Raw genomic sequence first — 25,892 nt, 5'->3', positions numbered from 1 at the left:
GTTCTTTACTACACAAAGTGTCACCCAGGTGCTTCTTCCCATCCCCCGCTGGCTCTGTCCCAGACATCTTGGGGGCTGAGGTCCAATTTGCCTTCACAAGGGTAAACCTTCGGAAAGACGCTGACTTGGATGGAGTCCCTGGATGGGTTCTGAAATTGTGCATCAATCAACAGGCCACTGACATCTTTAACCACTCACTTTAATAGTCTTCTGTCCCAATTGGCTTCAAGGAAACCTGCACCATCAAGTCTCCAAGAAAGGTAAAGTGACCTGTCTTAATGACTAATACATCTAACATTGGCCATAAAGAAGATTGAAAGGTTGGTAACGGCCCACATCAATGCCAGTCTCCCAGACATGTAGGAAAAATAATTTAATGGAGGATGCCATCTCTCAGGTACTTCATTCAGCTCTAGATCACCTTGACAATAGGAACACCGATGTCAAGATGCTGCTCATTGACTGCAGATCAGCCTGCAACACCATAACATTATAGACAATAGACAATAGAAAATAAGTGCAGGAGAAGGCCATTCAGCCCTTCAAGCCAGCACCGCCATTCAATGTGATCATGGCTGATCATTCTCAATCATTGAATAAGCTCACCCCTAGTCTTCTGGACCTTGGCATTAGGGCCTCCATCCGTAACAGTTTTTTGGACTTTTTGACCAACAGACCTCAGTGAGCTATAATTAGTCATAACATTTCCTCCATCCTGACCCTCAACCTCAGGGTTGATGTTCAATCCCTTGTTTTAAATCCTGAGCGCCATGACTATGCGGTCAAGTTTAAAGCCAACTCGATCTTAAAGCTTGCCGATGATACCAATGTTGACAACTGGATCTACAGCAATGAGACTATGTGCAGGAAAGATATTGAGATCCTTTTGCCATGACGTCAGGACAGCAACCTAGCCGTTAACATTAACAAGTTGAAAGAATTGTTGACCTATGGAAGTAAGGGGGTGAACACAGCCCTGTCCTCATGAACGGAGCAGCTGTAGAGATGGTTGACATCTTCAAGTTCCTCAGCAACCATATGACCTGCAACCTAACCTGTTCCCTTCACACTGATGTGGTGACCAATAAAGCATATCTAATGCTCCTGAGAGGATTCAACATGTCCACAAATAATTTCTCAAAGTTTTTCAGAAGTGTTATAGAAAGAATTCCCACAGGTTGCATCTCAGGCTGGTGTGGCAATTGCTCTGCTCTCGACTGCCTGCACTGACAGAGAGAGGTGAATGCAGCCCAATCCATCACAGGCATGTCAGTACCTTCCATCCGTTAAGTACCTTCCATCCATAATGCGCCCTGCCACACTGCACACATGGTTCGGGAATGGTTTGAGGAACACGATGAAGTGTTCACGGTGTTGCCCCGGCCTCCAAATTCTCCAGATCTCAATCCGATTGAGCATCTGTGGGATGTGCTGAATCGACAAGTCCATTCCACGGCGGCTCCATCTCGCAACTTACAGGACTTGAAGGATCTGCTGCTAATGTTTTGGTGCCAGGTACCACAGGACACCTTCAGGGGTCTCGTAGAGTCCATGCCTCGGCAGGTCGGTGCTGTTTTGGCGGCGGACGGAGGACCGACAGCATATTAGGCAGGTGGTCATAATGTTTTGGCTGATCGATGTATATAAATATACATACAAACACATACTCATACACATATATGTACACACACATATATAATGTTTACTGTATGTGTAGGAAGAACTGCAGATGCTGGTTTAAATTGAAGGTAGACACAAAATGCTGGAGTAACTCAGCGGGACAGGCAGCATCTCTGGAGAGATGTAGGAATGGGTGACATTTCGGGTCGAGACCCTTCTTCAATGATCTTCATGTGAACAATGCATTTCATGCCACTCTGATGTACACGGCCATAAACTAATTGGAAATCTATAATCTGCATGCATACTCACTGGAGCAGAGACCCTCAGAATGCAGGGGAACATTCGAAGGGAATGTGAATGTGAAAATGAGTGTTTAATTAGAATTTGAAAAAGTGATGGTCCAGTGGTTAGAATTAACATGTTTTTTTAAATCAATTTTATGATCAAGTGCTAAGTAAAAAGGTTAATAAATGAAGTCGAATGCAGAACTTAAAAATCAACTTTGCCCACCTTCCAGTCATTGTTTCAAGAAATATTAGCACCAATGACTGTTTGAAAGGATCCTACAGGCACAAACATGTGTTATATCATTCCTACTTTTCCTAAACTTCGATGAATAGCACATTGTGTGCTGTAAGGATGTGAGGCACGAAAAGTGACAATGTGTGAAAGAGAATTGTGCTTTTGTAACTTGGCAAAAATAACTTTTCACGGACATGCCGCACAGGAAAATATGAATTAACAACTCACCATTATACGGGAAAGAATTCTCTTTAAATATTCAACTCTATTCCAATATTAGAAAATAAAACATAGGACATTACAGCGCAGGGACTAGCCCTTAGGCCCACAATGTCCGTGCCAAACATGATGCCAACTTAACCTAATTTCTTCTGCCGGCACATGATTCATATCCTTCCATATGCCTGTGCCTATCTAAAACCCTGTTAAACGCCACTATCGTATCTGCCTCCACCACCACCCCTGGCAGCGAGTTCCAGGCACCCACCATTCTCTGTGTAAAAAACTTCACAGCACATCTCCTTCAAAATTTGATCCTCAAACCTTCAGGCCTGGTCCACTAGTCCTTAACATTTAATCCACCCAAAAAGAAAAAGGTTCTGACTGTCTAATCTATCTATGCCTCTCATAACTCTATATACTTCTATCAGGTCTAATCATGTTAATAAATAAGCAACATTACAATGCTTTGGTAAACTGTATTAACATCTTCAATCAATAAAATAAATTGAATATATCCCTGTTTGTTTTCTCGATCTCCACTACTACAGGTTTGAAATCAGCTGCAAACCAGGAATATTGTTTGCTTATTCTCTGCAGAATCTAATGACACGATCAATGATATTCTCCATCAGATTCTACACACAAGAGGCACTCCTGACACAGCTGTAGCTATGTTCATGGCCAAGTTCTTGCTGCCTCATTGCCATTCCACTGAGTCTTTCAACAGTAAAACAAAAAAATGTTGGAAACACAGCAGCTCAATCAACACCGATGAAGTGTAAAGATACCTTATGATTCAGTTTAGTCCACTTCATTGGATCAAGGAGAAAAATAAGTCAATTCATGGGATTAATCAGAATAAAAACAGAGGGACAAATATCAAGTTCCAAAGGAGAATGAAGCGCACTATTTAATCTAGCAGTATCTAGCTATATCCAATTCTAATGAAGGGATTGCACCTCAAAATGCAAATGCAATGTTTCTCTTGCCAGATGTTCTCCATTTTCAATTCCAATCTCCGACAGCCGCTGATAGACACATAGTGCTGGAGTAACACGGCGGCTCAGGCAGCATCTCTGGAGAAAAAGGATGGGTGATGCTTCGAGTCAGGACTTTTCCACAGATGGAAACTTTCAGTCTGACGAAGGGTCACGACCCGAAACATCACCCATCCTTTTTCTCACCCATCCGCTGAGTTGCTCCAGCACTTTGTGTCTGCAGTCCTTCTTTCTCCAACACACGCTGTTGTTTGCAACAGAATGCAACCAAACCTAACTAGATCGGTGGGCAGGAGGGTCCCGACTCGAAATATGTCGGTCCATTTCCCTCCACAGATGTGGCCTGACTCGCTGAATTCCTCCAGCAGTTTGCTTTTAAACTCAGTTGGTTAAATCTCAATTACAGGGTGTGAATCTGATTTTAATCATACAATGAACTCTCACATCACTTGAGAATGGAACATCAGTAGAACACACAACACACTCCGTATAAATGGGGCCAATGGGGGTCACAGTTGCAGATGTTTAATACTTAATTCCTCAATATTGCCTCTCCAATCATCCGCAGGATTAGTGTCCACATCAATCAGCCCTCAGGGTATGTCATTGACTTTAAAGTATTAATTTTGTGTCAGACATAATTATAAGCTGAGCCTCGAAAATCTATTGGCCGCTGAATTATTAATTAATCAAACCGATGCAACAAATTTCAAAATTAATAGTAGTGTCTGGACTTGGAAAATATTGTAGCATCTTGTGTTCAGTTTGAAGACAATCATGGTTTCTCCAACTGCGACAAAGTTAATACATGAAAGATACCTGTTTAGATGCCAGAGCACACACCAAAGCAGGCAAATGTGTTTGTGTCTGAATCAACAGTATCATCCTTGGAACCATAAGGTTGTAAGTTCAAGTTTTACAGTGCAATACTTCACATGAAGGGCCCTGATAGAGTGGATGTGGAGACGATGTTTCACGAGTGGGAGTGTCTACGACTAGAGCTCATAGCTTCAGAACAACAGGACGTTCCTTTCGGAAGGAGATGAGGAGGAATTTCTGTAGTCAGAGGGTGGTGAATCTGTGGAATTAATTGCCGCAGAAGGCTGTGGGGGTCAAGTCAATGGATATTTTTACGACATAGAGAGATAGATAGATTCTTGATTCGTACATGTGTCGGGGTTAGGGGGAGAAGTCAGGGGAATGGGGTTAAGAGGAGATGACAGATCGGCCATGATTGAATGGTGGAGTAGACTTGATGGGCCGAATGGCCTAATTCTGCTCATATCACTTATGATCTTATGAACTTATGAAAAGGATTCTCTTCCCACTAATGCTGCCTAACCTGTTAAGAGTTTCCAACAATTTATATTTTTGTTTCATGTTTCTAACATCTGTGATATTTTGCTTTTGCTTCAAAAACAGAGCCTAATTAGCACTAATTTCATCCATTCAGCAATTTCACAAAGACCTCAAATCAAATCTCTCTGTCCTTGGAGGCTTGGATGGCCAAACCAGTGCACATAAATCTGAAAATTAAAACAAAAAAGCTGCAGATGCTGCAAATCTGAAACAACAGCAGGAACGCTGGAAATACTCAGCAGGTCCGGCAGCATCTGTGGGAAGAGAAACAGAGTCAACGCTTTTGAGTGGAGATCGTTTGTCGGAACTGAAAAGGAAACAAAAGATGGTAAAGCAACAGGGAGAGCAGGGTTGAGGTGAGCACCTTTATAAGATTCTTTGGTCTATTTTTCAGTTCCGACAATTCTCTGAATGCATTCAAGAGAGACCTAGATAGAGCTCTTAAGGATAGCGGAGTCAGGGGGGTATGGGGAGAAGACAGGAACGGGGTACTGATTGAGAATGATCAGCCATGATCACATCGAATGGCAGTGCTGGCTCAAAGGGCCGAATGGCCTCCTCCTGCGCCTATTGTCTATTGTCTATTGACAAAGAATCTCCAACATGTCCTTGGACAGCTTTGACTCAGTTTATCTTCCCTTATGCACCCTGACTTTCTGAGTATTTCTAGCCTTTTCTGTTTTTGTGCAAGAAAAGCTGTCTGCCTTCTCATAAAATGGGTAAAAATGCCTTGGTGAAAGAGATATTCTGACATGATAGGTTCTGAATGCCTCGGTAAAATAAGACGAGCTTGAACTTGCAATAATAAATTGGTATTTCTGAACAAGAAATCTGTTGATTGTCAATTAACGAAGCAGCGAAGAAATAGGAAAAAAATTATTAAAATAAAATGCAGCTGGCACGATACTTTTTAATGTTGTGTTTCCAGGTGTACTGTTTTCAAAATTTTACACTGTAGACAATCGTCTTCATTTTTCGTTAGAATGCAATAAATGTCTGTGCTGGAGGAACTCAGTGGGTCAGGCAGCGTCCATGGATGGAATGGACAGACAATGTTTCGGGTCGAGATCTTTCTTCAGACTATGTCCCCATTAATTTTGGTGCAGCTGTATGGGCCATAAGTAGGCTGTAGATTGGCATTGTGTGCTATACGTGGGCTGTGGTGGGCAGTCTAGGCCATAAGTGAGCCTTAGATTAGCCGAGTGAGTTATGTGTATTTTGTGGATTGGCAGTTTGGGCAATATGTAAACTGTAGATTGGCCATGTGTAAACACACTGCAGATTGGAAGTGTGAGCCATATGTAGACTATAGATTAGTAAATGGTCAATTTTGACTGCTGAGTTTATCAATTTTCATCTCGTAAAGTTTCTCAAATATCTCCAGCCTCATTTCTGCTTCTTTATAAAGCAGAATGAATGTAATACCTCAAACACACAGGATATCCCTTCAGTGCAAAGGTTTTCAGGGAAATGTGCATATAACGCTGATTGGCTGCTCTGAAAACCTATTTACCCCCACGTAATGACCATGGAACATGATCATCTTGGGATTAGTCTGGGCCACTGCAAAACAGCAACCTCCAACTTCACCACCCAGCTTTTGCTGGGAGCCTGATCAATGAGAAGAATCCAGGCTGGGCACAAAATGCTGGAGTAACTCAGCGGGACAGGCCGCATCTCTGGATAGAAAGAATGGGTGACGGGTCGGGTCGAAGCCCTTCTTCAGACTCGACCCAAAACGTCATCCATTCCTTCTATCCAGAGATGCCACCTGAGTTACCCCAGCATTTTGTGTCTTTCTTCGGTTTAAACCAGCATCTGCAGTTCCTTCCGACAACAGAAGAATCCAGGTCTTATATTTTAGAAAGTACAATTGCAAACACACTTTTATCATGAAGCACTGTTGACTGCACAAAACGGTGCTTTGTGTTTATAGTCAACACAGCTTCTGACCCCGACTTTGGGAAAGGTTGTGAGAAATTGTGCCAGGACCCGAGGCATTGCTTCGGGAGCATTTGAAGATATAGAGCTAATTCTCAATGCTCACCTTCATTGGGAACTGTTAGCTGTCAGTTCAAGGGAAGCTGTCAGTTCATAACAGCACACAATGAAAATAACAACACTGAGCTCTCATGGATGCAGAAGGGAGCTTTGCTCAATGTGTTAAGATAAAAACTGCTTTCTTTCCTTCAAAAGTTTGATTAAAACCCAATTCAAATCAACTCCCCAAAGTAATGAAACAGATCCCTGAATTCTTATTTTCTTCACTTGGATCATATTATTTTATGCTTCCCACCAAAGAAGAGAAAAAACAAATTGCTAAAACCGAAGGTACAATGTTAAAAGCAAAATAAAGCCTGTTTCAAACATAAATGGTGCAAATTTGTCGTGCTACATCTGATTCTAATCTTCTCATAAACTCTCTGTTCTTTTCTTAAATCCAGCATTCTTCCTTAACATTCTCCTTTCCTGCAGGAATTTATCTTGCAAATAAAGGTCCTAAGGTCATAAGTGATAGGAGCAGAATTAGGCCATTCGGCCCATCAAGTCTACTCTGCCATTCAATCATGGCTGCTCTATCACTCCCTTCTAACCCCATTCTCATGCCTTCTCCCCAGAACCCCTGACACCCATCCTAATGAAGAATCTATCTATCTCTGCCTTAAAAATATCCTCTGACGGCCTCCAGAGCCTGCTGTGGCAAAGAATTCCACAGATTCATCACCCTCTGAGTAAAGAAATTCCTCCTCATCTCCTTCCTAAAGGAACGTCCTTTAATTCTGAGGCTATGACCTCTAGTCTTAGACTTTCCCACTAGTGGAAACGTCCTCTCCACATCCACTCTATCCAAGCCTTAAACTAAAACAAAAATTGTGATTTATAAAACAGTCTTAGAATCCAAATTTGCATGGAACCAAAATATTTTTCCAGGCAAGATTTTGCCCTCTGAATGTAGTTGATAGAGTTTTGTAGTTACTGAAGCAGGGGTTCCTTCAGCTTTCTTAGAATAGTTTCTATTATTTTAGCTATGATTTATGTTTATTGAATTATATTATAGTTATCTGAATTGTGCAGTGCCACCTTCTTTTAAACATATGAACAACATTTTCTCGCCTCTGAGTCAAGGATATTTCACCAGTTCTGGTCTTGATGGGAGTCTGTCCACTAAAAAAAAATTTGGGCTGAGCCTTCTTTCTCTATAACCCTGCAAATTATTCTCTCTCAAGTATTGAGATGCATTTTGACTGATTCTATTTCATAACACCGCGAGAGGAATAGTGTAGGAAAGGTCTGAAGAAGGATCTCGACCCGAAACGTCACGCATTCCTTTTCTCCAGAGATGCTGCCTGTCCCACTGAGTTACTCCAGCTTTTTGTGTCTAACATGAGAGGAATAGATTGGGTAGATACACAGATTCTCTTGCCCAGTGTAGGGGAATCGAGAACCAGAGGACATAGGTTTAAGGTGAAGGGGGAAAGATTTAATAGGAACCCGAGGGTAACTTTCTCACACAAAGTGTGATGGGTGTATAGAACAAGCTGCCGGAGGAGGTAGTTGAGGCAGGGACTATCGCAACATTAGACAGGTACATTCATAGGACAGATTTTTGAGGGACATGGGCCAAATGCAGGCAGGTGGAACTAGTGTGGATGGGACATGTTGGTCAATGTGGGCGGTTGGGGCTGAAGGGCCTGTTTCCATACTGTATTACTCTATGACTCTATAACTCCATAACTGTGAGTTTTAAATCACAACCGCTCTGCCTATGACAAAATATTTCATCACAACCCTCTTGTGGCTTTTGCCCCAAACTAATGAGAGAATACCACCACTGATAGAGTTGGCAAACTAACACCAGGCTTGATAATAAAGGCATTCAGATTATCCAAGTCCCATTGGAGCAACTCTTCCTCTCTGAACTCTATTATCTATTGCGAAATAATCCGCATGGAAAATAGCCAATATTCATGATGCCTTCAGGGCTCAAAATTAAACTCTTCCCGTCTTGTCCTTATGGTGACTTTCATTCAGAATCTAGTCTTGACCTTCGTCTCCATCTTCTTTGCAGGAAACCTTTAAAATACATTAACCGAGACACAGGAGAGATCATTAACCTGAAAAATTAACTCTGCTTCTCTCTCCACAAAGGCTGCCTGATGTTTTGGGTATTCCGGGGTCCGTTACCTATAATATCATTCACTTCCAGTAATGCTCATTTTGATGTTCAGCTCTGCTCTCCGGAAGCATTTTCATTTCCCTCCTTTACCCTAGGCACCTTTACTGCTTCCTCATCTTAAATCAGTGTAATATCTTCACAATTGCATAGACACATAATATAAATATAAAAAGATAATGGCTTATTTGCAAGTCAGTCCCCATAAACTAATTACACTTTGAAACTTTTGAGCTGTTCTGGACTGTCAGTGAAACTGTTACACTGAACAAAGGCACAGCACAAGGCAGTGTTCTGTTGCCCAGTGGGTTCATGTGGGTACAGAGGGCACTACAGCTCCCAAACGTATACTTACACAGCCACCACTCTTTGATCAGCAACAGCCTCATGAGTTCCAGTGAAAGATCATTGTCCAGAAACATTAACTACACTTCTCTCACCAAGCGCTGCCTGGCTTGTCGACTATTTCTAACGTTTTCAGTTTCTATTTAATATAAAGACACATAACATGTCCACCAGGTTCAAGAATAGCTTCTTCTCAACAACCATCAGGCTCTTGAACACAAACAACACTAACCGATGAACTACGCACATAGGGCTTTGGGCTTTTTTTTGTACTGGTATTGAGCCTTTTTTAGATTTTTTGAATTTTTTGTTTATTATCATAAGATCACACGTGATAAAAGTAGAATTAGGCCATTCGGCCCATCAAGTCCATTCTGCCATTCAATCATGACTGATCTATCTCTCCCACCTAACCCCATTCTTCTGCCTTCTCCCCAATTATATATCATCTACGTGAATTGTGCCTATTATGCTGCTGGAAGTAATCATTTAATTGTTGGATGGTCAGTACATACGACAATTCAAGACTCCCTTGATTTTGCACATATTCCTAAAATCCTCTGACGCTTAAATTGTTTATTCTCTTGGCCCCTCGGTCCTCTTCCCATTTATTTAATCATTGTAATTGAGGGATGGATTACAGTCTCTGATCACAGGGAGCGCGTCTCACACAAACGGGAAACAAAGGCTCTTCCTTCCCTAGAATGACATTACCTAGACCCCCGGCTGCAATCATTCTTCCTCCAACGTAGCCCACAGAAAAATCTGCACGCTTCTCTCTCATCTGTGTGGAGCGGGAGTGTTTCAACCAATTTCCTAAAAAATGAAAAGTAAAGGCGTATTAAACGGGAGAAACTACAAATGCCAATGAAGTGGACAAACAGTGACTATTAGACCCAGTCACTGAAATGTTGCTGTGAACATTATTTAGAACAATGTGAATCTGCTAATCATTGAATCAAAAACTGTAATTACCCTCCCAAATAAATTGAAAGCAATCATCACTGCTACTTCATTAATATAATCTAAGAAAATGTAGGTTAATCATCAAATTATTTTTTTCCCATTGCGATACATTAACATTCCTCTTGGCTAAGTCTGACTTGAATTGATTTGCAGATCAATGCCCTGAGGCTTTCCTTTTTTAAATAGGTCAATTACACCAACCTCAAGTTTAATAGTCTGGTTTTAATGAAAGAAATTAACCTCCACTCTTATGCTAAGACAGCCCATCAGGTTTCCCGAAAATAAAGTATCGATGCATTATCCTTTTTATTTTTCCATCAAATAGGCTTCAGATGGATTTAAAGGATGTTCTAACTTAGATTATTTTCTCTGCAATGCCGGAAGTTGAGGGGAGACCTGATAGAAGTATATAAGATTATGAGAAGCATAGATAGGCAGTATTAAAGAAAACTTAAAAACACACCACAAAGATCGGGTATTGTAAATAAGACTTTATTTAAGAGCGTCAAATACAATGATCACTGTTCATTTGTTGCCCGAACAAAGAGTCGTGTAATCTTAATATACGATATCTCCCTTTGATGTGTTGTTTGCCATTGCAGACACTTAAGCATTTGTTCCTTCTTTAGTTCAGTTTAGTTTAGAGATATAGCAAGGAAATAAGCCCTTGGGCCCAGCAGGTCCGCACCGACCAGCGATACCCGCACATTAACACTATCCTATACACACTAGGGACAATTTACACTTATACCAAGCCAATTAACCTACAAACTTGTATGTCTTTGAAATGTGGGAGGAAACCGAAGATCTCGGAGAAAACCCACAGGGAGAACGTATAAACTCCGTACAGACAGCGGGATCGAACCCGGGTCTTCAGCGCAACAAGTGCTGTAAGGCAGCACCTCTACCGCTGTGCCACCGTGCCGCCCAGAATGGTCCGACAACAATAATATATATATAGTTTTTTTCAAAATATACTTTATTCTAGAAATAAATATATACAAAACATGTTCCTTCCAAAACTCCATCCGACATTCTTGGAGGCTATACATACATACATTCAATACATACATTCAATACACCAATTACCCCCCACCCTTGCCACTCATGTGGCCCACTGGCGTGGACTCCCTTCCCTTAATTTGAGGGGCGTCTCCACCACACCCTGCCCCCCATGTCCAGCAGAGGAAGGACCCTAGACTGTGCTCCTCCCCCACGGGGCCTTGGTGTTGGCTGCACCAAGCTTCAGTGCGTCCCTCAGCACGTACTCCTGCAGTCTGCAGCGGGCCAGTCGGCAACATTCCCCGACAGACAGCTTGCTCTGTTGGGAGGTTAACAAAGCTCGGGCAGACCAAAGAGCGTCTTTCACCGAGTTGATGACCTTCCAGCAGCACTCAATGTCAGTCTCTGAATGCGTCCCTGGGAACAGTCCGTAAATCACAGAGTCCTCTGTGACAGAGCTGTTCAGAATAAATCGTGCCAGGGACCCTTGCAAACCTCTCCAGACTCTCTTTGCAAATCCACACTCTGCGAAGAGGTGGCCAACTGTCTCCTCTCCATAGCAGCCGTCCCGAGAGCAGCGTGCGCTGGTAGTGAGGTTCCGGCGGTGCAGGAAGGATCTGACTGGGAGGGCTCCCCTCACCGCCAGCCAAGCCAGGTCATGCACCTCTAACAGACACAGAGCAACAAACACAGCTCAATCCAACCCCCATGGCAGCCAAACAGATGTCCTGTTACCCTTTTAATCTCACTGTATTTATGCTATCTTACAACAGTCAGAACCTTTTTCTCTGGGTTCAAATGCCAAAGTGATTTGGGAAAGTTGGGTTAGTCAGTAAATGCATGGCAGATGCAGTGCAACATTTAGAGGTTATGCATTTTGATCCAAAACAGACTGTTTATCATAAGAATGGTGATAGATTTGGTGATAGGGTAGATGCAACGAGACCTGACTGTCCTTATTCTTCAGTCACTGAACGTAAGTCTACAGTTGCAGCAGCTGATTGGAATGTAAATGGTACATACAGCTTCATTGCAAGTAGACATGAGTACAGGAGCAAGGATGTGCAGGGCCATGGTGAAACCTTATCTGAAGTTTATCTGAAGAAGAATGTTCTTGCCACAACGTGGAGAGTTACGAGTTACTGGCATATAAAGAAAGATTAGGTCAGTTAGGCCTGTACTCACTGGGGTAGAGTGAAACAAGAGGAGATCCCATAAACAGCCTACACAATTCTAATAGGACTAGACACACTAGATACAGCAAGGTCGTTCCCAATGTCTGGAGAGTCCAGAGGAAGGGGAACACAGCATAAGGATATGGAGTGTACTACTTACAACTAAAGTTAAGAAAAGTTACTTCAACCAGACGGTGGTACATCTGAGGAATTCATTACCTCAGAAGGCAGTGAAGGCCAAGTCATTAAGTGTATTCCAGAATAAGCGAGCTGTATTTCTTACTGCTGAGCGGATCAGGGGATACGGGGAGAAGGTTGGAATAGGGTAATGGAGTGGATAATCAGCCGTGATCATGGTGCAGTGGTGCATTGGACCTGAATGGCTGACTGCTCCTCCTCTCTGTGCTTCTAACCAGCTGTGACTTATGTGAGGGTGGCGACGAGATTTCAATCACAAACCTAACAACTGGAAAGCTGGCCTACTACCACAGCTTCCCTGGCCAGGCAGCTGCCTGCTGCCACTGAATACAATCGCATCCAGGTCTTTGTGCAAGTATTCAAAGCAGAGGATTTGCTGAAGGATCTTCCTTGGTTTCTTCAACATGAGGTGGAAATTATAATTTAATTTATATGAAAATGGAGCGGCTGCCAGAGACACGATCCAACACAGATCGATGACGTCGATGTTAGTTTCCGATTGCAACATCAGTAATGTTAACTCTTTCCAGCAGCAGCAGCAGCAGCAGCAGCAGCAGTATTTACTGTATGTGTGATTTTCCTCACAGATGAACTCAATATTTCATCCGACAGTCGACAACATTTAGCTTTGATTATTATAAACACAATGGCTCCGATTATAGGTCGATATTTCGAGTATGGGACGATGGTGGGTTGTGGCAATCTGGTGGTTGAGGGGTCAAAGAAAAGGTCCACATTGGCAGGAGGTGCATTCAGGACCACGAGATGGATCTGGGCTCGGTGTGAAATCAGGGAGGCATGTCATGGGATGGCAGAGGGAGAGGGGGTCATAGAAACTTAGAAACATAGAAAATAGGTGCAGGAGGAGACCATTTGGCCATTCAAGCCAGCACCGCCATTCATTGTGATCATGGCTGAGCATCCACAATCAGTAACCTGTGCCTGCCTTCTCCCCATATCCCTTGATTCCACTAGCCCCGAGAGCTCTATCTAACTCTCTTTTAAATTCATCCAGTGAATTGGCCTCCACTGCCTTCTGTGGCAGAGAATTCCACAGATTCACAACTCTCTGGGTAAAAAAGGTTCTTCTCACCTCAGTTTTAAATGGCCTCCCCTTTATTCTTGGTCATCGTCACAACGGGTGTAAGTAAGTAAGGGTTTTAAGCAAGCATTGATATCCATTGATAGGGGATCCCGAAAGATATTGGCAAATAGGTTGATAGGTGGAGTGATAACGAAAAACCTTGAGAACCTGGAGGCATAGAGACATGTGTGTAGGAAGGAACTGCAGGTGCAGGTTTATACTGAAGATAGACACAAAATACTGGAGTAACTCAGCGGGTCAGGCAGCATCTCTGAAGGAAAGGAATAGGCGACGTTTCTGGTTGGAACCCTTCGTCAGACTGAGGATGTGTCTTGACCCGAAATGTCACTTTTCCCTTTTCTCCAGAGATGCTGCCTGACCTGTGGAATCCCTTCAACATTTTGTGTCTATCTTCAGTACAGTGACATACAACACTCAAACAGGCCCTTCAGCCCAACTCATCTATGCTGATCAGGTTTCATAGCTGAGCTCGTCCCATCTACCTGCTTTTAATGCCATCTAAACATAGCACAAAAAGTAAGGAAATTTGTGTTTGGTAGATTATTTCTTTGTTGTAACAATGCTTCTTGGCAATAAATCTTATACCGTTGGAAAGCCTGTTTATTTCCCTTTTAAATGGTGCCACATTTGTAAGGAACATACATTTGTGGGATGAGCAGCAGAGCTGAGTATATGGGTTGCGCCCATGAAAAATTTGCCAAATCTTCTCTGCCAATGCCAAACAGCTTATTCTGCTGTTGCTATTGACTCTTGTTTTGAGCTTCTGGTACCCCCAGGTGCTGACAAGAATGGGATACCATCCCACAACAGTGTGTGACCAGGCTGGTGACCAGCATGAGGAGGAGGTGCCAGGCTGTTATGGCTGTGTATGGTTCTTCCACACGCTACTGTGGCTCCTGTTTATTAAATGAATAAATTGTTAAATTGCCAATATGTCTTGTTTCTTCAGACTTCAATCATCCAATCCACCAAACAACACCGAACAAGAGTCAATGGCAGAATAAGCTGTTTGGCATTGGCAGAGAAGATTTGGCAAATTTTTCATGGGCGCAACCCATATACTCAGCTCTGCTGCTCATCCCACAAATGCATGTTCCTTACAAATGTGGCACCATTTAAAAGGGAAATAAACAGGCTTTCCAACGGTATAAGATTTATTGCCAAGAACCATTGTTACAACAAAGAAATAATCTACCAAACACAAATTTCCTTACTTTTTGTGCTATGTTTATATACTAAAATTGTTTGTTTGTTTGTTCCTGAACTACAGCCAAAACGGGACACGATAGCGTGACAATTTTAGGTTCACCTTACTCACCATCATCCCTTTGGTGCTAATGGAAGAAGTTTCATTGAAATCGGTGTTATTCACATTTTAAAGTTTAAATCTATCTCCTAGGGAGGGAGGGGGGAGGAGGGAGGATGAGGGGTTGAGGGGGATGGAGTGGGGGGGAGGGGATGGGGGAGGGGAAGGGGAGGGGAGGGGGAGGGGAGAGGGGACGGGGGGAGGGGGTGCTGAACCAAGGCAGGAGAGGTTTGGGCCCACTTGATCTAGTATATCTCAAAATCTTTCCTATCCATATACTTTTTCACTCAGATAGTTGTGAATCTGTGGAATTCTCTGTCTCAGAAGACAGTGGAGGCCAATTCTCTGGATGCTTTCAAAGAGAGTTAGATAGAGATTTTAATGATAGCGGCGTCAAGGGATATGGGAGAAGGCAGGAAGGGGGTACTCATTGTGGATGATCAGCCATAATCACTGAATGGCGGTGCTGGTTTGAAGGGCCAAATGGCCTACTCCTGCACCTATTGTCTATTGTCTATTACTTTCAAAGCTAAAAAAGCACAGTTAGAGTTTTCTTGGTGTGCTAAATTTACGTTCTAATCTGTAGACATCAACGCATCTTAAATAAATCAGGCTGATGACAAAATTGGACTCTAAACTTTGACTTTCACGACTCATCTTTGTAAAACCATTAAGCCCATTCATAAATAAAACAGAAAATAGTGGGAAAACTCATCGGGTCAGACAGCATCCGTGGAAAGAGAGAGTTAACATTTCAGGTCAAACACCTTTCCCAATTCCAAAGAAGATTTTTGACCACACACATTAACTGTTTCTCTTTCCACAGATACAGTCTGGCCTGTTTAGTGCTTTCCTGTTTTTATTGCAGATTTCAAGCATCTGCAGGTTTTTGATTCTCAGACCCAGTCATGATTTGTTTTTGAAATTGAAAATTATGACATACTTCAAAAGGAAAATTACATCCAAAGTTTGAGGACAATCCATTTCTATTTTTTAAAGGTCTAGTCCGAGATTCACTAACCCTGAAGCGTGTGTGTGAAAGAAGAATTATAAAGAGAGAAAATGATGTTAAATCAAATATTCTAAATGATTCTCTGGAAGTGGGATAGTTTTGAATGAAAGAATTTGAATCAAGTGCAAATCACTGAGATGCAAATCATTCTAAAATAGGAATAAACGTGTGTTGATAATTTAAGATTTATTTTATTGAAAATATATTTCTTCCAAGACTCAACATTAAGATGAAACCAGCACAGGATTAATAAAATAGTATTCCTGTGCTTCACTTAGTAACTCACCGTACCTTCTTCTGAAAGGTGTTATTACGGATAATTAATTGATCAGTTTTTTTTCCCTTGGGTGTTTTTGTGCCTTTACCTCGGCTGAATACGAACCAGGAAAGATATGTGTTTGATAGCTTAGCCATTACCCTGGACATTGTGATCATGCAGAGGAAGGTAAGAAATGAAATTCTTTTTCCAAGTAAAATTCAGGAACAGTATGTAGCTGATATCAATTGTACGATAAAAAGGCAAAACAAAATAAGTGTTTCAAATAGATATGCTGTGAGCAGAGATAGCACTGTGGCACAGTGGCAGGGTTGCTGTCTTACAGTGTCAGAGACCCGAGTTTGATCCTGACTAAGCGGTGCTTTTTTTTACAGAGTTTGTACGTTCTCCCTGTGACCATTTGGGTTTTCTCCAGGTGCTGTGGTTTCCTCCCCATTTCAAAGACGTACATGTTTGTTGGATAATTGGCTTCTGCAAATTGTCCCTCGTGTGTAGGATAGAACTGGTGTGAAAGAGTTTTTTTTCACAAAATGCTGGAGTAACTCAGCAGGTCAGGCAACATCTCAGGAGAGAAGGAACGGGTGACGTTTCAGGTTGAGACCCTTCTTCAGACTGATTGAGAGTGATCAATGGTCTGCACGGACTTGGTGGGCCGAAGGGCCTGTTTCAATATCAGAGGTTAATCCCTGGGATGGAGGGACAGTCTTATGTGGAAAGATTGGAAAGACTGGGCTTGTATTCACTGAAGTTTAGAAGGATGAGAGGGGATCTTATAGAGGTGTATAAAATTATAAAAAGGACTGAACAAGCTAGATGCAGGAAACATGTTCCCAAAGTTGGGGGAGTCCAGAACCAGGGGCCACAGTCTAAGAATAATGGGGAGGCCATTTAAAACTGTGGTGATAGGAAACCTTTTCACCCAGAGACTTGTGAATTTGTGGAATTCTCTGCCACAGAAGGCAGTGGAGGCCAATTTACTGGATGAATTTAAAAGAGGGTTAGATAGAGCTCTCGGGGCCAGTGGAATCAAGGGATCATATCATATATATACAGCCGGAAACAGGCCTTTTCGGCCCTCCAAGTCCGTGCCGCCCAGCGATCCCCGTACATTAACACTATCCTACACCCACTAGGGACACTTTTTACATTTACCCAGCCAATTAACCTACATACCTGTACGTCTTTGGAGTGTGGGAGGAAACCGAAGATCTCGGAGAAAACCCACGCAGGTCAGGGGGAGAACGTACAAACTCCTTACAGTGCAGCACCCGTAGTCAGGATCGAACCTGAGTCTCCGGCGCTGCATTCGCTGTAAAGCAGCAACTCTACCGCTGCGCTACCGTGCCGTGCCGGATATGGGGAGAAGGCAGGCAGGGGTTACTACTGATTGTGGATGATCAGCCATGATCACAATGAATGGCGGTGCTGGCTCGAAGGGCCAAATGGCCTCCTCCGGCACCATTTTCTATGTTTCTATGTTTCTAATACTGTGTCTAAACCAAACTAAAATGAAGAAATGCAGAGGGAAAATTTACTGAAGAATGGGTCTCAAAAATGAATAGTGACTTGACAGCAACATGAGACAGGTTTCAAACATACCAATAACACGATGAAAAACAGCTTTTAATAAATGAAGGGATTGCATAGTACTGATGGCTGTGTGTGACCCAGCATAATGCAGACTCTAGCATCTCCGCACATCGCACAGAGAGGTAAATGAATCAGCAGGTTTGTTGTGGGTGCATCTGACACCTTGCTCTGCTTCTGGACTCACTGTTATTTCCAGTGGCATTGTATAATGTACTAAACTGGTGGGCCAGGTACAACTTGTATCTGTCCGCCCAGCTTGACTCCAGCAATAGCTCAGCTCCATCGACTTGAAAAGGCTTATGAACTTTAACTTATAAAGGTAACTGACAGCAGGTTCTTCTTTTATCTTTGTTTTAATATTTCATCTGCTTTTAAGTGAACTTATTAATCTTTAATTTTTTGAACTCATTCAAGTGATGTTTAACTCTGTCTCATCTTCTCTGACCATCAGAAATATGTAGAATCAGTGCAAAAGGCATTTGACACACATTGGGGTGGCACAGTTGATGCAGCTGCTGAGCCTCTGCCTCACAGCGGCAGATTCCTGCATTCAATCCTGACCTCGGGTGCTGTCTATGTGGAGTTTACGCATTCTCCCTGTGACTGCATGGGTGTTTTCCCACATACACGTGGGTTTGTAGGTCTGTAGAACTACTGTGAATGGGTGATCGATGATCGGTGTGGACTCGGTGGACCGGAGGGCTAGTTTCCAAGTTTGCATTCCCTTTCTGTCCATAACCCCCCCACCACCATAGTCATCCTGCTAGTTTCATTGTTCATATCCCTTTGTTACCATCTCCTCCACAGCCAACAATGGACCATTGTGGGCTCCTTGGCCATCAGTGCTGGCTCTGATTTGTTCTGTACCTTTTCCTACCTCTAGTTTCCCCCTCCCCTGACTCTCAGTCTGAAGAAAGATCCCAACCCGAAAAGTCACCTATTCCTTTTCTCTAAGGATGTTGCCCGACTCACTGAGTTACTCCAGCATTTTGTATCTGGCTAAACTAAACTAAATTAAATCAAATAAACACAAGCTGCCTCTTGGTTACTAGTCCTGTAAATGAACCACTGTACCTCCACCACACATCCTGACCCTGGACTCAAAGCTATGCCGAAATGCACATCCCAAAGCCCACCATTAGGTATCTGCCTTTGCTGCACCAGCTGCTTTGTAAACTGTTCAGGTTAGGAAAGACTTGATTTCAAATTTGCACTTCATTTCAAACCTCTTTCAGCTTTGAAGTGGAATTAGATGTAATAAAAAAAACTCTTATCAATGGGCACCATTCATTCCATTAGACAAAAGTATAATTTGCATCCCTCTTTCAATCAGTTAGAAAGGCAGTATACAATAAAATGGCACTCAGACAGTTGTAAACGTCTATGATTCCACTCAGCTGTAATGGAAAAAAACCTCCACAAGTTAATGCGTGGGTTAAAATTTGGAGTCACAATCATTCATGCCACAGTGCATATTAAATATGTAGTTTAATTTTTGATGATATGGATTCTGCAGGAGTATCTGTCAGAATTATATTTTAATGTCTCCTGAAAAGCTAATATGAGAAGAAGAAAAAGAAGATGATGGAAGATTACACTTTTACCCCAATTGATTTCTGTCACTGCGACCATTATTCATTTGGAAAGGTCATCATGGCAATTGAATCTTGAACTTAAAAGATTGGATGAATCCACGCGCCAAGAACTAATCTGCCTCTATCAGCTGCTTTTCAGAATAAAGTCAATCATAGTTGGTGACACATCCAAGATGAAGATGCATATATAAGATTATGCATTAAAATACTGCGGTTAGCCTTGTCTCCAGCTCTTACCACCAACAGTATATGAGTACTGTGCAGATTGTGAATGAGATATCGCTCTACAGGAACATCGGTTTATGTCATTCACCATGCGGCTTTTAATAATAATGATCGGTATTGCTTTAAAAAAGTAACAAAGATAAATAACACGAGTCATTTATCTATCTCATCATGTCTGAAGAAGGGTCTCGACCCAAAACGTCACCCATTCCTTCTCTCCAGAGATGTTGCCTGTCCCTCTGAGTTACTCCAGCATTTTGTGTCTATCTTCAACAAAACAAAATAGCTTAGTTTTCATAGGTGGTGGGATTCAGTGAATCAAGAGGTAAGAAAAGACTGAGTTAGTGAGCAATAATAAGTTCAACAATCCTGCACAACAAGCATGGAGCTTCACCATGAACTGATTGTGGACTTTGGAAGAGGAAGGATGAGGACCCACAATCCCGTTTATATCAATGGTGGAGAGAGTCAAAAACGACAAATTTCTGGGCGTGCATATTTCCGGAGAACTTTCCTGGACTCAACACACTAATGCAATTATAAATAAAGCACATCAATGCCTCTACTTCCTGAGAAGATTCCGGAGATTCGGTATGTCAGAGAGGATTCTCTTGAACTTCTACAGGTGTACAGTGGAGAGCATATTGACTGGTTGCATCATGGCCTGGTTCGGAACGCCATGACTTGAATGTCCAGGAGCAGAAAAGACTGCAAAAAGTTGTGAACACTGCCCAGTCCATTACCAGCTCTGACCGCCCCACCATCGAAGGGATTTATCAGAGTCGCTGCTTGAAAAAGGCAGCCAGCATCATCAGAGACCCACACCACCCTGGCCACACACTGATTTCACCACTGCCATCGGGAAGAAGGTACAGGAGCCTGAAAACTGTAACGTCCAGGTTCAGGAACAGCTTCTTCCCTCCAGCCAATAGGCTATTAAACACTACAACCTCAAATAAGCTCTGACTACACAGACTATTATTGTTATTATTGCACTATTATTGTTTGATTTTTGTGCGTACAAATGCCACACAGTGCCAGATTTTTGTGTGTGTGTATGTGTATATGTATATTTACATATGTGTATATGTGTGTGTGTGTATATATATATATATATATATATATATATATATATATATATATATATATATATATATATATATATGTAGATATATATATGTAGATATATATGTTGATATATGTGTGTACTTGTGAGTGTGTGTGTATATATACACACTGATCTTTTTTTTCTCTTTCTCGTTTATTATATTGTTTACAGTGTACTATGTTTATATATTCTGTTGTGCTGCAGCAAGTAAGAATTTCATTGTTCTATTTGGGACAATAGACAATAGACAATAGGTGCAGTAGGCCATTCGGCCCTTCGAGCCAGCGCCACCATTCAATGTGATCATGGCTGATCATTCTCAATCAGTACCCCGTTCCTGCCTTCTCCCCATACCCCCTGACTCCGCTATCCTTAAGAGCTCTATCTAGCTCTATTGTCATATTGACATATGACAATAAAACACTCTTGACTTGACATTATATATAGAACCTCATAGGAGTATATAAAATCCTGATAGAAGTATATAAAATTACAAGAAGCATAGATGAGGTAGGCAGTCAAAATCTTTTTCCCCCAAGGTGGAAATATCAGACAAGAGGGCGTAGCTTTAAGGAGAAAAGTTTACACAAAATGTGCATTGCAGGCTTTAATACACAGAGTGGTGGGTGCCTGGAACACGTTGCCAGGGGTGGTGGTGGAGGCAGAGACATTTAGAAACATAGAAACATGGAAAATAAGTGCAGGAGGAGGCCATTTGGCCCTTCGAACCAGCACTGCCAATCATCGTGATCATGGCTGATCATCCACAATCAGTAACCTGTGCCTGCCTTCTCCCCATATCCCTTGATTCCACCAGCCCCCAGAGCTCTATCTAACAAGGGCTTTAAGAGACTTTTGGATAGGTATATGGAAATGCAGAGAATGGAGGGTATGGATCATGTGCAGGCAGAGGTGTGTTTAACTTGGCATTATATTCTGCACGGACAATATGGGTTGAAGGGCCTATTCCTGGGCTGTGCTGTTGTATGTTCTAACTTGTAAGTGCTAAACAATTCTTACTGCAGTCAGGCAAGGCTCCATGTATAGAGATTCTCCACAATAGAAATTCTGCAGCCCAGTAATTAGGGGATTAGGTACTCTTGGTTTCCACTACGAATGTGACAATTTGCAATTGATACCTAACGTCATGTTACCTATGTTTCCATTCTCGATGGCTTCTCTACCTCTACCTGAAGGGGTCATATGGAGGTCATGCAAATCTTAATGACAACCATTAATCTGTCACTAGAGAGTTTTCAGTCACTGAATATCTGTAGGTTCACCAAGGTTGATGAGTGCAGGCCCAAAGGTGTGGACTTCAGCAAGGCCTTTGATAAGGTCCAAAGGTTCCTCTGGAAGGTTAGATTGAATCACACAATCACACCCCTCACACAGAAAGGGTGGTGGGTGTATGGAACAAGCTGCCAGAGGAGGTAGTTGAGGTGGGGACTAACGTAACGTTCAAGAAACAGTGAGGCAGGTACATGGATAGGACAGGTTTGGAGCGATATGGGCCAAAGGCAGGTGGGACTAGTGTTGTTGGGTCATGTTGGCCGGTGTGGGCAACTTGGGCCAAAGGGCCTGTTTCCACACTGTATAACTCTATGACTGTATGAATGAGCTTCAGTGAGAGCTGGCTATGTGGATGCAGAATTGAGACAACAGTAGGAAGCAGAGGGTGGTGGTGGAAGGCTGTTATTGGACTGGAGACCTGTGACTAGTGGTGTGTCTCAGAGACTAGTGCTGGGCCCACTGCTGATTATCATCCATATCATCGATTTGGAGATGACACGAAAACAGGTGGTATTGTAGCCAGTGATGATGGCTATCAAGAATTACAGCAGGATCTTGTTTAGCTGGGCAAGTGGGCTGAGGAATGGCTGAGTTTAATTGAGGTGTATTTTGGGAGTACTTTAGGGCCTAGCAACACAGGAAGGGGTCTGACAGGCTCAGACTTATTCCTTGGATTGTAGGAGACTGAGAGGTGATGTAATTGAAGTGTATAAAATCATGAGGGGCATAGATAGGATGAATGCACATAATCTTTTTCGCAGGATCAGGGAATCAAGAGTCAGAGGGGAGAGGGGGAAGAATTGATTAGAACCTGAGGGGCAACTTTTTCACATAGAAAGTAGTGGTATATGGAACAAAATGTCAGAGGAAGTTATTCGAGGCAGAAACAATAAAAATGTACAAAAGACATTCGGACAGGTACGTGCATTGGAAAGTTTCAGAGGGATATTAGCTAAATAATGGGCAAATGGGACTCGTTTGAATGGGGCATGTGGTTGGTATGGACAAGTTGAGCCAAAGGGCCTGTTGCCATGTTCAATGATCTTCACTGTAATAACAACAGTAAAGCTATCAATAATTCCATAGGCAGCATTTAAATACCTCCCTAAAACACAGAAGCATCTCAAGCTTCTTTTTGCCCTCATGGAGACATAAGAAACTGCAGATACTAGAGACTGGTGTAAGAGACAATCTGCTGGAGGATCTCAGGCGGCATCTGTGGGGGGAAATGAACAGTCGAAGTTTCAGGTCAGGAGCCATCATCTAGACTGGAAGGGCCCCGACCCAAAGCATCGACTGCCCATTTCCCTCCACATACACTATCCAACCTGTTGAGTTCCTCCAGCACACAGCTTGCTCTGCCTTTTGCCCTCCCTCCTTTTTACAAAGCCCTAGATGTTCTAACAATTTGTTGTCTGTTCCTTGCCAACTTATTTATATTCCGTGTTTTGCTTCATTTTACTGCTGGTTCCTAAAACTTCCCCAGTTCTCAGGTGTACTGCACCTCCTGCAACAGTTTTAGCTTTAATAAAAGCCTTAATCCTGGCTAGCCTGGGGAAATATTAAACGTGTAAATCAATGGTGTGAGAAGTGAAGCAATGTGAGCTCGTCAAAAGAGAAGCTGCCAGAGGATTAGTGCGAGAACCCTCATCTGTAACTCAGGCATGAATTAGAAATTCAGCTTATACCATCCCACACTGACTTGCATGGGGCAAATGATGGAAAAGAAAGACAGAAGGAACTGTGTTATTTATCCCTTCACCAGTTCTCCCTCAAAGCAAAATATACAGATCAATGTTTTCAACCAAATTCACATTTTGGAGATAGATTGAATAAGAGGTGATGAAAGCCGATTGTTACAGTTCAGAGGCTGAGACCTGGGACCAGTATATGGTGTGTAAAGGAAAGTTCAAGATCTGACTGTATATAAGACCAGGAATGGCAAAGGCAGAGATAGGGTGGACAGTCTGAATCTTAGTCCCAGGGTGGAAATGTCAAATAGTAGAGTGCATAGCTTTAACATGAAAGGGGTAACATTTAAAGGAAATGTGCGGGGCGACTTTTTTGATGGTGAGCGCCTGGCACATGCTGCTAGGTTTCAGTCTGAAGAGGGTCTCGACCCATTCCTTCTCTCCAGAGATGCTGCCTGGCCCGCTGAGTCACTCCAGCATCTTGTGTCTATCTTCGGTTTAAACCAGCATCTGCAATTCCTTCCAATGCATTGCTGCTAGGATCGGTGGGTGAAGCAAATATGATGGTGGCATTAAAGAGGCTTTTGGATAGACACATGGATATGCAGGAAATGGTGGGATATGGATTATGAGCAGGTAGATAAGACATGGTCTTGGCATCATGTGTGGCACAGACATTGAGGGCCGAAGGGCCTGTTCTTATGCTGTACTGTTTTATGTCCTGCTTTCTATGATGTGGACTGCTTTGTGACTAGGAAGCAACGACTAGCACAAGGTACCGTGTGTAGAATGTCAAGACAGCCTTAATGAAAGTTTCAGGGATATCTAGGACTAGGATGAGTAGTCGTCTACCTTTGGACTAATATTACTTCAGTGGAAATGTGGATGCAAGTCCATCAATATCATGATGCTCTGGCACAAATTACTGAACAGCATTTCCAAAATCAAATGGAAAAACTTTATAGCCTCCAGTACTTTTGGGAGTAAGTTAATTGCGTATTTTGCGTAAATTACTGCCGAACAACCTCTGCTAATTAGTAATAATTCCTGCTAAACAATTACTTCATCCATGAAATATTAATTCCACATCTTGAAACCTCATTCCCACAGGAGAAAAGTAATGCGGCTGACTCTTTAAGAAAAGTTTTATTTTAACTTTAATGAAAATTATTTGAACACTCCAATGACAAGTATCTGAAAAGTCTTGGCACAACGACACAAAGCTAAGTTCCTCCCCTGCTGAGATCAACGGCAATGTTCTTAAAATCAAATGGAGACATCCTAAAGAGTGCCCACATGCCATCTGAGTCAAAGACACAGGAAATAAGCATTTTCAACTCTGGTGCAATTTGTTATTTCTTGCCTCCGCACCAACAAGCCATGTTGATTCCCGAAGTGTGTTACAGTCGTACTATCACCAGCCCCAGAATGGTGATATGGCAAGATTTCACTTTGAGAAACTGGGTGATTGTGGGCTGGCTTCTAGTTTGAGTTATAGTCATACAGCATGGAAACTCATCCATACCGACCGAGATGCCTCACCTAAGTTCATCCCATTTGCCCGTGTTTGCCCCATGTCCCTCTAAACCTTTCCTATCGTGCAACTGTCCAAATGTCTTTTAAACGTTGTTATCGTACTGGTCTCAATTACTACCTTTAGAATTTACTTTAGACTTTAGAGATACAGCATGGAAACAGACCCTTTGGCCCACTGAGTCCGTACCGACCAGCAATCACCCTGTACACTCGCACTATCCTACACACTCAAGGCAACTTACGATTTACAGAAGCCAATCAACCTACGGCGTCTTGGGAGTGTGGGAGGAAACCAGAGCACCCTGAGAAAGTGGTCACAGAGAGAACGTACAAATTCTGAACAGATAGCACCCATAGTCAGGATCGAACCCGGGTCTCTAGCGCTGTAAGGCAGCAACTTTACCGCTGCACCACTGTGCAACCTCTGGCAATGCATTTCATATGTATCCACCATCCTCTGGTGAAAATGTTGCTCCACAGATTCCTATTAAATATTCCCCCTTTCACCTTAAACCTATTTCCTCTCGTTTGGTTGATTCCCCTACCCTGGCAAAAAGACTGCACTTACCC

The 25,892-nt window shown here is 42.6% G+C and overlaps 1 protein-coding gene across 3 annotated transcripts in view; it reads right to left on the bottom strand.

Moving 5' to 3' along the window:
- The window catches only part of klhdc8b (kelch domain containing 8B), a 117,860-nt gene that overhangs the window by 9,345 nt on the left and 82,623 nt on the right, over window positions 1-25,892 (bottom strand). For all 3 annotated transcript variants that reach the window (XM_078414062.1, XM_078414061.1, XM_078414064.1), the window contains exon 5: window positions 9,958-10,059. In XM_078414062.1, the coding sequence (XP_078270188.1) occupies window positions 9,958-10,059 (102 nt within the window). The remainder of the gene's footprint in view (window positions 1-9,957; window positions 10,060-25,892) is intronic.

This window comes from Rhinoraja longicauda, chromosome 17 (assembly GCF_053455715.1).
Source record: "Rhinoraja longicauda isolate Sanriku21f chromosome 17, sRhiLon1.1, whole genome shotgun sequence".
In the NCBI taxonomy this organism is placed as follows: Eukaryota; Metazoa; Chordata; class Chondrichthyes; order Rajiformes; family Arhynchobatidae; genus Rhinoraja; species Rhinoraja longicauda.
Note: the sequence above shows the minus strand (reverse complement) of the source record. Positions and strands in the feature narration are given on the sequence as shown.